The sequence below is a fragment of the Malania oleifera genome, chromosome 3 (genome assembly GCF_029873635.1).
Source record: "Malania oleifera isolate guangnan ecotype guangnan chromosome 3, ASM2987363v1, whole genome shotgun sequence".
In the NCBI taxonomy this organism is placed as follows: domain Eukaryota; kingdom Viridiplantae; phylum Streptophyta; class Magnoliopsida; order Santalales; family Ximeniaceae; genus Malania; species Malania oleifera.
In genome coordinates, this window is record NC_080419.1 from 121,721,837 (window position 1) to 121,735,639 (window position 13,803).

Genomic DNA, 13,803 nt, shown 5'->3' on the forward strand with positions numbered 1-13,803 from the left:
TCTTCGCCGTGATGCCTCTCATTTCTTAAATATCTATATTTTGGGCGGTGCATGTTTGGGAATGTGATGTTTAGTAGCAAAGCAGTTTGTGCCTAATAAGAAAATAATTGAGGTAGAAATAAAATCAAGGTAGGGAAAGATGACTCTTGCAGTATAATTATTGCATTTGGTTAGTTAGCACATGATAGAAGGGATTGTAATTCGGAGTTTTCGTACTTTTTAATGGTGCCTATAAAAGAATGAAAAATACATTATTTTTCAAAAATAGTTTCAATGTGAACATTTAAATATATTAATGTAATTTAGCATTTTTTATTTAATTTTTTGTATTTTTTTAAATTATAATATTTTATAATTTTAATATACATATAACATGTTTATATATACATATTGCATGCTTGAAGTGAGGAGCATATAAAAAGAATTAATGAATGAAGAAGGGACAAAGAGTAGATAGAGATATCTTATACAAGGCCAGTCCCATATCATATTATAATTTCTCTCGTGATAGTGAAATTTTTTATCTCATTTGCCCGTAGAGTAGGTATAGTCGAATCACATAAAATTTCTGTTTCGTCTCTATTTATTTTTTATTTATTTTTATCATATTTTATAACATATTATTATTATTATTATTATTATTATTATGACAATGATAGTAATTATTGTTGTTAATGGTGACACAATTAAGAGATGGTCAGTTTGTGTGTGTTTGTGTTTTTAATTTGTTATTAATGAAATTTTAATAACAGTGATTTATGTCTCAATATTTTGTTGGATAATGAAATTAAAACCCAACTAGAATGTGTTTCCACCCTCACTTATGTAAAATCAAATATAGCTGTGAGAATCGGTTAGACTTTCTCATCACATTACAAAATCCTAATTGGAGGAATTATATTTCAATCAAGGGTTATAGGAAAAATGAAATGAAACAAAAATTATTTGTTTCCTTTTCATTATATATATTAAGATTTTCAAACCAACACATATAAATATTGATAGTTTCTAATCCTTCCTATTCCCACCAAGTTTCCACTTCCAAAAATAATGTTAGAAGCATTAATTCAAATAACTTATATATATATATATATATAAATAATATTTTTAGATTGGAACTGATATATTAACTATTAATATGCATATGTAAATAGTTTGACACAAAAGGGTATTGAGCATAAATGGAGCAAGCGCAACAAAGTGGAATACTTTTATTAATTGATTCGAATCTCACACTAAGCCTTGATTCTACAATCAAAGGTAAACTAGCTTTAGTGATGAAAATGCAAAGAGATAGAATTATTTAAAATTATAATTACATATATAAAAAATACATTCACAAACTTGACAAAAAATTATCAGCAATTTACAAATTATTACTTAATTGTTATTTAAAAAAGAGTTAAAATAAGATAACCAAACATTTTTTTTCATTTATGATATTGAATAAAATGACCGAAAAAAATTAATTATTAGTGCACATTTGGTATGTAAAAATAATTGTGAATCCATAAATTTTATTCAATGTGGGCAATATATATATATGCTTGCACTAGACGAGCTTAATATAAAAATAGACAAAACACAAATTTGTAAAACTATTTTTGCATGACTCAAACTTGAGTATATAATGTAGAAATCCCATAAATGTCAAATCATTGATGTATGGTAGAAGCATAGATTACATATTTATATTTAGATTTATGTGAATTTTAAAAAAATCTTAATATAATTATCTATTGTTTCATCCAAATCCAAACAAATTCAAACCTTAAGTTTCAATGCTATGATCCCAAGGTTGAGAAATATTTTGAATAATTTATAACATTCGATAATTTAACAAATAATCTCTTCATAAAATTTGAATTGATATTATTAGCATAATTTTATTATTTTATACTTTTAGTAGGAGCATGTTTATATTTATAATTTAAATGTTTTTATAATTTAATCAAAATTTCAAATGCTTCAATTGGATTGAATTTAGGTCCATACGAAATGAAATTGAAAATAATAAAATTAAATTTACTATTTTATTTTATTATGTGTTATATCTTAATTTTCATTTCATCACTTTCCTATTTTATTATATTCTGAAAATCAAATATGACATAAGTTTTATATATTGTAATTAGTTTATCTTGCATCAATTAATTTAAATAAATTAAAATTTTATTTAAATACCATAGCATAGCGCTGAACTTTCAATTGAATGAGACCATTTGTCCTCATTTATCAATCACCAAGAAAAGAAAAAAAAAAGAAAAAACGAGAGGCAAAGACGAGCGAAAGAGATCAAGCGAACGGATTCGACAAGCCACACGATTTTCCCTGTCATATCTCTTGCCTCTCGTTTCATTTTCACGCAAACTTCATTGGATAATCATCGGATAAAATCAAAACCCATTTCAAATTCATACTCTCAACTGGGAAAGCCCGAGCTTCAAATACTGACTCGCGCCACACTCGGCTAATTCTGACTCTGGAGATTGAATTTCAGAAAACCCATTTGACGCGCGTGTCATCAAATTGAATGGGTTATCAGTTCTTATCGAAAAGGGTTGTGTTTTTGGTTCGTGGGTTTGTTTGAGTTCGGAGATTGCGATGCTCTATTGCTGAGATCGTCTGCATTTTCAATCGTTCAGCAGAAGATGAAAATTTGGTGAATCCCTTTGTGGGTTTCGTTGGTGCGAGAATGTTGCCCCTCTGCTCAGCCACACCAAACTACTCTTTTCATTCTCGGGTTATTATTCTTTTCTTTTGTTTTTTCTGTTTTCAAAATATGAACTTAATTTTTAAATCGGTAACGTATTTGCTTTACAAGTGTTTCTATAGCATTCCCCATCTCATTTCTTTTTTAGGAGACCAATGGCTGAATTACTGTAGGATCCTGGGATTTTTCTACAACTCCAGTTGGGGCAGTTGGGTTGCATGTGGATCCACTGCCAGAAATCTTTCATGATATTGATGGACGTTCCTTCTTTTTTTGGTTCATATTTTTTGTGGCAAAATAATTTGGGAGAAACTTGGGTTTTGTTGATTAGTGTAATTTGGAATTTATTAATTTATTATTTTTGGAAAAATTATTTGGTGATATTGAAATTAGGATAGCTTCCCAAGAGGGGGGTGAATTGGGTTTTTAAAATTATTTCATTTTTAATACTTTGTTTTATATCAACAATCACAACAAGCAATCACACAATCAAGTCAACCACAACCAATCAACAAAATAATCAATATCTTAATTTTTATATCAATAGCCCTATATCAAAGTGTAAAACACGTTGAATTTATATAAGCCTTATGTTATTTCACAATCACACTTCTTCTTTGTGTTTAGTTATTAAACAAACTTTCAAGTTAATAAGTTTAGGATGATCAATCAACGTAGTCCCTTTCGGTTTCCGCAATCAATGCTGATCAAGCCAAAACGAATTATCGTCCGGTCTATTTAACAACCATACACTCAGAATTTAACAATTTAAAACATACACGCAGGTTGTAAATTTTGCTGAAAAATAAAGAGTAAGGAAGAAGAGAAAGACACAAGGTTTTACGAGATTCGTCTTATGCCCAGCCTATGTCCTCGCCTTTGGCAAACCACCAAAGGATTCACTAGTTCAGTTCTGTTGACGGGTGGAACAATACCGATTACAACCACTCCTTCCTTTAGGCTGAAGCCCGCCTCTCCAAACGATATTCCCTTGTTCGGTCCAACGATTCTACAACCTTGAATCGTCTATAAACAAGAAACAAGATAGAGAAAAGTTTGTGTACAAAAGACACTCTCACAGTAGAGTAGATTAATATAAGATTCAGTACAAGTATACTTCAAAGTAAATCAAATATAAAAAAATTGAAACTCAAACTGAATTTAGATCACCAAATATCTTCCAAGTATTGAAAGATTCAGACTTTGAAGGGTCTGCTTCGGAATTTGTATCAGCAGTAACTCAGTAGTTGAAGTAGGATGAACACAAGAGAATTTGAGAGCTTTTAGGGAATTTTGATTGCTGGAAAATTTCTTGGTGTAGAAATCTTTAAAGTTTGGGGCTATTTATAGATGTTTAAAAGTAATTCCTTGCCCCCTAAGTTTACTTGGATTAATCCTCAAGTTTTTCAAAAGAGTAGTGCCCAAGAAATCCATTTAAAAAATCTTCCCATTGGATATTTAAAAAATTTGTTTGAGTGGCAGTCGCTTGCCATAGAAAAAATTCAAAACTCAGAATACTGGCAGTCGCCTGACTTGACCACCCAGGCACTTGGCTGTGCTTAGGCAGTCGCCTGACACCCTACTGCCTCTTTTAAAAAAGCTTTTCTCATTTAGGTTGTCGCTTGCCACAATGAGGCAGTTGCTTGGCCAATCAGTTTTCACAAAAAAAATTTCTTCTTTTGAACCCTCATTTACTTTGATTTTAAAACGTTCTTTAGGGTTTTTCTAACATCACATTTCTAAGTTTCTTTTGTTTTATAAGAGTTTCAATTCAGTTTATATTTGAAGTTTACTTGAAATACTTACATTCACCCATTCTTAAAACTATATTCTTTTGATCTTCAATTGACTCTTTGCTCTTCTATCTTTTTTGAGCTTCTGATCATCTTTCTTTCTTGATTTTTTGAATAGTACTTTCATCATAAGCTTTATCATCCTTTTGAGCTTTGAACTATCTCTAAGCTTTGCCTTTTTCCTGAAAAACTTTCATTTGAAACAAACCATATTAAACATATCATGATTTGTTATCATCAAATAAGAATTGTAAGCCTTGTTAGGTCAACAGATATGTTATTATGTAGGGGCAAATGGGGCCTTCTATAGTTGATCTTAAATCTACATTAGTTTGGTGAAATTTCTTCGAAGCTAGTTCTGCTTGAAAACCAATTATTTGGTGATATGTTATTATGTTGGGGCAAATGGGGCCTTCTATAGTTGATCTTTAATCTACATTAGTTTGGTGAAATTTCTTTGAAGCTAGTTCTTCTTGAAACCCAATTTTTGGCGATATGTTATCATGTGGGGGCGAATGTGGCCTTCTTCTATAGTTGATCGTTAGTCTACATTAGTTTGGTGAAATTTCTTTGTAGCTAGTTCTGCTTGAAAACCAGTATATTCTGCAGCTCATGCCTCATGTATTGTCTATTGTCCCAGGTCTTGGAGTCTATTTCAGGGAGCTTGTTAGTTTGTGCTGAGCATAACCATGTTAAATTCTGGTTATAATATGAACCATATGATGTAAAAGGTTCTACAATGGGGTATGTGTAGTTGGTCTGCCTACTGTAACATGTTCAGCTAGTGAGATCGATACTAATGAACAGAATACTATATACCTTTCTTTTGTTTCTTTTTTTCAGTTGTTTCATGCATGCAGCATGCGATAGAGTTAAAAACAAAGGATTTTAATGCGAACAAAAATTTGGATGGAACCCCATGAAGTTAATACTGATGGGAAAATTAATATGAATTGTTTGCTGGTTTAATATGAATTGTTTGCTGGTTTAATATGAATTGTTTGCTGGTCTGCGTGGACATCAGGATTTATACGTCCATTAGCATTCTTGAATATTGACTTTTTGATGTGTAGTATTAGTAGTTACTGTTGTTTTTTGTAAGATTAACGGCGGAGAAGAAAATAATTTTGAATACACAAATTATTTACTGAGGAATTTCTGTGTGTGTGGGCATGAGGACTTGTATGTTTCTTGTAGTAGCATTCTCAACTTTTAGATTTCCGAGCATTCTTTATTTATTTTTAACACGCATAATTTTGGTAAGGTGGTAACATCTAATTGTTGTTTGTATACCTTTCCCCTTGTTTCATGGGATTATGGAAATTTTTTTATTTGACTTGCATTATAGATTCCTAGGAATGTGCGCACGATATCCATATCTTACTTTGGTTCACCATGGGAACCCTCTTTGGCATTTTGATTACCAAAATATCCTTGACCTGACCTCTGTATGTAATAATATACGAAGATTAGTCATATTTTTATAAAATTATGTTAATTGTATTGTGTATTATAGACTTATAGTATATAATATTATATATATTATTATAATCAGTTATGTTATCATATTTTAATATAACAATATTCCATTATTAAAGAATAATATAATAGTCATATTTTTATAATATTATGTTAATTGTATTGTGTATTATAGACTTATAGCATATGATATTATATATTATTATAATCAGTTATGTTATCATATTTTAATATAACAATATTCCATTATTACAGAATAATATAACATTTTTTGTATTTTTGATGTTATAATGATAAATTATCTATATGTCATAATAGTCTATGGTAATGATATGTTATAAAATAAAATGCATTATTGTATAATTTTAATGATGTAATAGTAGAAATATGTAATTAGTAAGATAATATTTATAATTTAGTTTATATCATTTTAACATAATGATAACAATATTACTTTCTATTTTTAATGCTATAATAATTAATTATCATATATTTCTGTGTGTGTATATATCATAATAATGTGTTAGGAAACTATTAACAGAGGTTATTTATGTCCAACTGACAATAGTGGGTCAATTTAGTCCCAAGAAATGGGGTGTCATGGAAATGTAAAAGACCCGTGGTTGAACATGCGAATGGGATTCCTATGTTTTGTGGGAGTCCCTGAGTCCTTCATTCCCAATGAATGTGAGATTACCATTATGCCGCTTTTTGGGCCTTAAACAATCGTGGGAATAGGATGCCATAGGCAGCACATTCATCGGAATCCTGAAGGATCCTGCAACCCAAACATTACCTTAGTGGGAGAAGGCTTCCTCTCTCTCTCTCTCTCTCTCTCATGTGCGCACGCACGTGTGTGCGTGATATTTGAATTCCAAGAGGACTAGAGGGATGAAAGTTTAGGGGCTATTTAGTATCATTTCCGTTTTATACTTTATGTTTTTGTTGCAGTATAGTGAAGAAATTGGATGATGACAATGCATTTGAATGTTGCTCATTTCTCGTTCCATTTTCTCTTTTCAATTATTTTTGGCTACTATGACAAAAAATTGAAAATCAGATTTTATAGTTCTAAGTTGCTGTGGCAACATGTTGTTATGGTACTATCTAGGATGCACTTTTGTAGATTAAATTATCCTATACACAATATTTAACTAAAAATTAAAATAAAATGATCATTTGAATTTAAAATATAATTAAAATTAAACTATCCATAAATTTTCTGAAAATTTGAAAAGAAAAATGAAAGTATTCAAAAAACACTTTTACCAATTTTCAGTTATCATATATGATTGATTTTTTCTGGGAAAATTTAAAAGTGAGTTTTAAAATATAAGAATTTAGTAAATAATTATAGGGTTGTGGAAGTTCCAATCAGTCGCTACTCGCTGGAATGAGTGACGGCAGGACCGCTGATTGGACTTATGTAATAACCGATCCTCAGATGGAGCCATACTGGGTATCTTTTCTGTTACAGCAACTTGCTAGCCAACACTGGCTACTGCAAAGGGGTTCCGTTTTGATTGGTGGGTTGAAATCTCGTCACTTTTGAAAGTTAAAAATGTAGTGTGGTTGCTCATTCTAGGGCTGAAGCAGAGTAAGGGCGGATGAGAAGGTACCGGGACCCGGACTTTCAATTGGTCCTCTCTGTGGCATTTGAAAGTCTGCAGCACTCGAAAGCTGGAGCGTAATGTGCATATTTTTCTAGGGAAGAAGAAGTCGAATTTGCTGGTTTGGGAAAAGATAAATTATTTTGCTTCTCTTTGATGTATGGGGCAGGATAATTTTAAGGGGGTGAGCTTTTCTTATACTCAGGGTGATTGGTGTTATGTGTTGGATTGTTAGTTCGTGCTAGTTTTATTTGTCTTTTTTTAGTTTTCCAGTTTTTTTCTTGTTTTTTATTTGGATTTTTCCAGTCTCTGTTAAGGAGATGTCTTATTCTCCTGGCTGTATATTCTTGACTATTAATGAAATTCTTCCTTTACTATAAAAAAATTATAATTAATTTCTATATTTTATGATAATATTTTCTAATTTGTATTCTTTTGCATTTTCATTAGTTTAATCATATATATATTGTTATTTGATTCAAGGACAAAAATGGACATGCGTTCAATTCAGTTTTTAGTTTGTTTTTCTCTTGGAAATACTAATCAGACATGTTTTTAGTGTTCATTTTGGTTTTTGATTGCATAGTTTTTTATAGAGATGCCAAATGGCTTAACAAGCTGTCTCTGTGTCCCTCACACTCAAATTTGCAGCAGCAGCAGCATCAATATTAAAATTGAAACGTCAACTGGCTATTGCTCTTTCCTCTTAAGTTATTTGTTTGATCAGTCACTTGTGTTAATTATCTGCCAAATCAAGATTTGAATCTTTGTATTTAATTTTGGAGAGCTTTGATTTGATCTGATTGCTCCAAATATTCTTCAAGGGTCTTCTTGTAGAGAAATATATCATAGATATTTAGAAAAACTATAAGAGAATTTTCCAACTGTGGCTATTGTATATTTGTGGATTTGCTTAGTTTGAAACTCAGATTTTATCCATCAATGTGCGGCTGCTTTGTTGATAGTTCTGAATCTGCCTTTCAATTTTTTATGCATTATTTTTTTTCATGGAGTATTTGGAATAAGTAATTTGGTATGTTGGATAAACTTGGGGTTGTTCAGACTCAGTGAGTCAGTGGAGGATCTCTTGGCCATTTCATTTTTAGGTTTTGGTAGGAGTAAAACAGGTCAGCCTTATGGAGATGTGGGTTATAAGCTGTGTTGTGGGGGATATTTGGATGGGAATGAATGGTTGCATTTTAAGGGGAAGAAGACTCCATGGTTTTTGGTTTGGTATAGGACTCCATATTTGGTTTCTTTATGGAGTGTTGTAGCAGGTTGTTTCAGTGGGACGTGTGTTGCAGATGTACACCATGATTTGTTGGTTGTAGTGTATTATTACTATTGATTGATATCTTATCTTTTAATTTTTCTTAGTTTATAAGTAGGATTCCTTGTTCTCCTTCTTTGTACATTTTTTCTTCCTTAATGGGGTCTCTTCCTTTTTCTGTCTACGGGAGCTTTTAAAATTCTTAAAGACAAATGTCTAGCCTTAGAAGATAAACATAGGAAATATAAAAGATGATAAGAAAGCTTGATCACCATATGATCTCCACTTAAAATCCTTCTAATACTTGGTATAGACCCTTCTAATCATCATTTGGTCTTCAACTGATCCTTCTTGGCTTGATTGATCTTCAACATGGCTCAACTTGAATGAAAATTGAATGGATCAAATTTCTAAGTGTGTTAGGGTTGAGCATAATTGTTTGGGCAGACTCTTGTCTTTCTATATAATCCTGAGTCAATTGAGTTGACTCTGTTCAATTTGGGTTTGACACTAATGGAAGTATTCTGTTTACTGCAATCATTAAGGTCAGCTCTAATTCATACTCTTTGAGTTTGAGTCAACAAGCTCAATTTTCCCTTTGTCCACGTAGCAAAGAGGTCATTAAGTTATGTCACCATTCCTCTAACAGAACAAGTTCCTCTTTGCAGTATGACAGCGAGCCTTCAACTAAGCATATAAATGCATTATCTTCAGCTTCTTATATTTTAGATATTGTTAAAAACTTGAACTAATCTTGAATATTTCAAATCTTCTAAAAAATTACTCCAAAGTTCTGCTGTAGAGCTTTGTCGATATACTAATGAAATATTTAATTTTTATTGTAATGTTTATGATGAGCGATCTTTTAGGTTATGCATTATATGAATCCTGCAGATTCCAACCCATGGAGGACACCAGCCCATTTTTTCATCTTGGAAGGTTTTTGAGATCAAATGCATTGTAGAAGACAAGATTACTTTTGGCTTGTCAAATGATACCCATTTTCAGGGAGTTTCTTTCAAAACACAAGCTACAAGTTCTTTCTTTTCTAATTTCACTGGAAACACTGAACAATCAAGTTTCACTGGTTTCATTAACATGCCTTCCAGTCCTAGTAAATTAGATGACTATGAATGCATATTTTCAAATAAGTGGAGCTATCCAGTGGGGTCTTTAAGTGAACCAAATTCTGCTGGAAGGGGAGATCTGAAATTCATTGAAAGTTCTGGTGTATTTGCTGTGGGAGATGAGTTTGCAGGCTTGACGGACCAGTTGCCTGAAAGCAATAGTAATTTATCAATAGGTGCTGATCCTGAAATCATATCAACTATTGATGCTGTTCCAGATAGTCCTGCATTGGGTTCTGATTCCTTGGGCATGGATGGTGATTCATTATCTAATTTGAAAACAAATGTGGAAGACCTTTATAGAGCAATTAATGAGTCCATAGGTTCTTCAGCCAATAAAGGAGAAAACATTGTCAAAAGCTTGTTAGATGTGGGTAATTCATCTCTAACATTGGCTATCAAGAATGCCACTGAAGCAGTTGATAATGCTGTCAATGAACTGCTTTCAACTGTTGATCAAGCAAAAGAATTTGCTGGTAATGTATTAACAAGCTGGTCAAGCAACTTAAAGGATGCAACGAGCAATGCAGGTGTTATTGCTGTTGATGTTTTGAGACAGACAATTGTTGCAGTTGAGTATTCTTTAACAAATGGGGCTACATATGTTGTTTATTCTTATGGGTTTGTTAAGGAGCTGCTTCCTCCAGATATCCATAACCTATTTAATTTGACTGAAGAGCGAGCAATAGAAATATTGAGGCCTGCTGGGACAGCACTTCAACAGGTATACTTATGTTGCCTTCTTCTCTATTTGTACATGTTGACCTTCTATCGTCTCTGTCTAGATGATTCAATTGAGGATCTGCCGTGAAATTTTATGAGGGAAAAGTCATATTGTGTATGCAATGAGAGCTGCATTTAACCAATTGATTGATTTTAAGTGGTTGAGAAAGAATCTGAATAATCCAACACTTAAATGTTTATTGGTTTAGAATATGTTTAAAGGGTCATCAAACCCCAATTTTGCTACAGATTCCTGTAAACTCTATTTCTTGCATCACTAAGTCATTGTTGACTTTACTTGCATCCATCATGTTGTCATGCATATATTTTTCGCGACTGCTAACATTGCTAACATTCCATTAATGAAACTTATCCCTATAGCATCCTTTCTGCTTAATTTTCATGGCAACGGAACTTTTCCCTACTTCGTCCCTTATGCTTAATTTTCATAACTTTGAGCAGGTTTATGTTGCTATTGAGGGGCTGGAGAGAGGCCTTGGTTTGGATCCCAGTGATCCAATAGTTCCATTCATTCTTCTTGTTGGAACATCAGCCACTTTATGGTATGAATGTCCTCTTGCACTCTGGATTTTCTTTTTTTTGCAGGTGGGGGTGGGATGGGTTTTTTCTCTGTTTTATTTTGATACATTAGAACAAACTTATTTGCTTATTTGCTTTTGTGAGGAATTTATGTTTTTTATCAGATTTGTACAGGGTCTTTTATTGGGTATCGATACATGGTGGCTACTCGGGTGATTTATCACCTTTGTCAACTTTGGAGCTCTTGTCTGGGAAGGAGAGTGTCGCACTTATTGATGTCCGATCTGAGGCAAGTGGCTGTAAATTTTTCTAGCCTTTTCTTTCATTTGTGATCAAATTCTACTGATGCTTTCATTTTTATCATCAATTACATTTAAACCTCTTCTACTCATCTTCTGAACTCTGCTTTTCACACTCATGGTTCGTTGTAGCATTCATAATGAATGGGGAGTTTTCTTTGCCATCAGGATAATGATATTTTAAGTGCGAATTTTTTTGCATGTTAAATTTGTAAATGATCTTTGGTGTTGGGGTTTTGTTCTTTTGTAGGATCTGAGAGAAAGAGATGGTATTCCTGATCTTCGACGAGCAGCTCGGTTTCGATATGCAAACGTTACTCCACCTCAGGTCTGTTTGCACATTCCGCTGTTAATTTATAGATGTAGGAATGGATAAGAGCAACAAAGAAAATGTAATCATAAAGTGTGATTTGGATTTTCTTGTTTTGTAGTTTTAACCTACTCTTTTTTTCGCCTATTTCAGTTAGATGGCCCTGTACAAAAGTTATTGAAAAATGGAAGAGAGCTTGATGATGCTTTGCTTGCTGTTATCATTCGGAACTTAAAGATTGTTCAAGTATGTAGCATTTTTCTTGTGCTTAGCTTATGACTCTACTACTTTCAATAATTTAGAGAATTGCATGATATAAGAAAATTTGTGTGGCAGGAAGCTTGATGTACTGAGTTTGAAAGTATTATTTCTTTGTTATAAATTTTAATTGAAGCTAAAAAATCTATCAATAAATTCAAAGATAAACTGCATATGGCCTTAATTTGTAAACTAATGTCATATATGTTTTCTGGGGCAACTTTTTGGCTTATTATCTTGCCCACTATCGGCACTTTGAATCAGCAGAATATTTTTGAAATGTAAATGATGCAAAAAACAGTTCCTGTTGGGTTAATTTTGGGCAAAGTGGTTGATTGTAAAAAATGACTGATGGGCTCCCTCCCCCTGTTGTGGGAGGAAAACGTGGTTCTTGTATCATGCACTTTCTTGTAGTTCCTTCTTTTCTGGCTCTAATAATGATGTCTCTGAATGTTGTTTTCCTCCTACCTATAGGACAGGTCTGGGGTCATTGTTATGGATGCGGATGGTACTCGTTCCAGAGGCATTGCAAGATCCTTGAGGAAACTTGGGGTTAAGGCAAGTATTTTGGACTTATTCTGCTTCTCTGTGATATAAACAATATGACTAGGAATATAAGATAAACACAAATGCGAATAATACTAGCATGATAACCCAACTTGAGAAGTTTTTTGGTTTATTCAAGAAATCTCATAATTATTTCCCAAGTTTGGAAATTGGAATGTGACATTGCTGCAGTACGTACTCGAATGTTGAATGCTCTTAGATATTTATGCTGGTCTTATGGCTCTGTGCTGTCTAAAATTACACTGGTTTTTCCTTTCATCTTTTGTACTTATGATATTCACATCCCTCCTATGACTGTTATAATTATGGAGTATTAACATTTTGCAGTATCAGTCTTCTATTGGAAACAAGTACAATGTTGGTAGTACTGGTAAAATAGAGATATTAAATTTTCTTTTCTTTTCTTTTAATGTTCAGCCGAGTGACCTTAACTTGTCTTTGTTATCATTTTAACGGTCAACAGAACAGTGCTATCTTTGCTTACATTCATAAAAAGTGCATTGGTTATTGTCTTTTATAATGACTGCTAATGCTTATTAGTTTTCATTAATGTTGGCACTAGAAGCAAAAGCCATTGTTCGTGAGTGTTATTTTTTTTTTAACTGTTTAACTTTATTACATTTTACCCCTTACAAAATTGAATGCCTGAAAAAGGATTGATGTTACTGACTGCATGTAATTTGTTAAAAGGCTATTCCAAGTCGATTTGAAAGCTTTTAATGCCATAATGTAGGCATGGCTATTTAATGGCAAATGTACCCAAAGATGTTTGCATCTTAAATGTCTGCAAAGGCGAGGTGTGCATTAAACAATGCAAAAAGAGTTGAAAACTTTTTTAAGTTATTAATGTTACTCTGAATTTTGTTATTAACAGAAAAACTATCCAAGAATTTTTGCATGACTTATATGTCTGCAAAAGTGGGGTGGGTATTCGACAATATAAAATTTTGGGGGTGCTTGGTGAAGTTTTGGAGCCATGGGCGAAGTAGTGCCCTAATTTCCTTTTATTTTTACTCTCTGAGTTTCTATCTTTTCTATCTCTTCTCCTATCTCTCTTCCCTCGTATTTTCTCACAATATTACTCTCTTCTTCAGTTCTTCCCTCATTCCTTTCT

At 32.5% G+C, this 13,803-nt stretch overlaps 1 protein-coding gene across 1 annotated transcript in view; it reads left to right on the plus strand.

Annotated features, from left to right (window-relative positions):
- Window positions 1-2,206: 2,206 nt before the first annotated feature.
- Window positions 2,207-13,803, plus strand: part of LOC131150497 (uncharacterized) — a 34,605-nt gene continuing 23,008 nt past the window's right edge. The window contains exons 1-7 of the mRNA XM_058101237.1: window positions 2,207-2,743; window positions 9,760-10,716; window positions 11,178-11,278; window positions 11,430-11,544; window positions 11,805-11,882; window positions 12,018-12,110; window positions 12,597-12,680. Coding sequence (XP_057957220.1) covers window positions 2,696-2,743; window positions 9,760-10,716; window positions 11,178-11,278; window positions 11,430-11,544; window positions 11,805-11,882; window positions 12,018-12,110; window positions 12,597-12,680 — 1,476 coding nt within the window. The 5' untranslated portion in view covers window positions 2,207-2,695. The remainder of the gene's footprint in view (window positions 2,744-9,759; window positions 10,717-11,177; window positions 11,279-11,429; window positions 11,545-11,804; window positions 11,883-12,017; window positions 12,111-12,596; window positions 12,681-13,803) is intronic.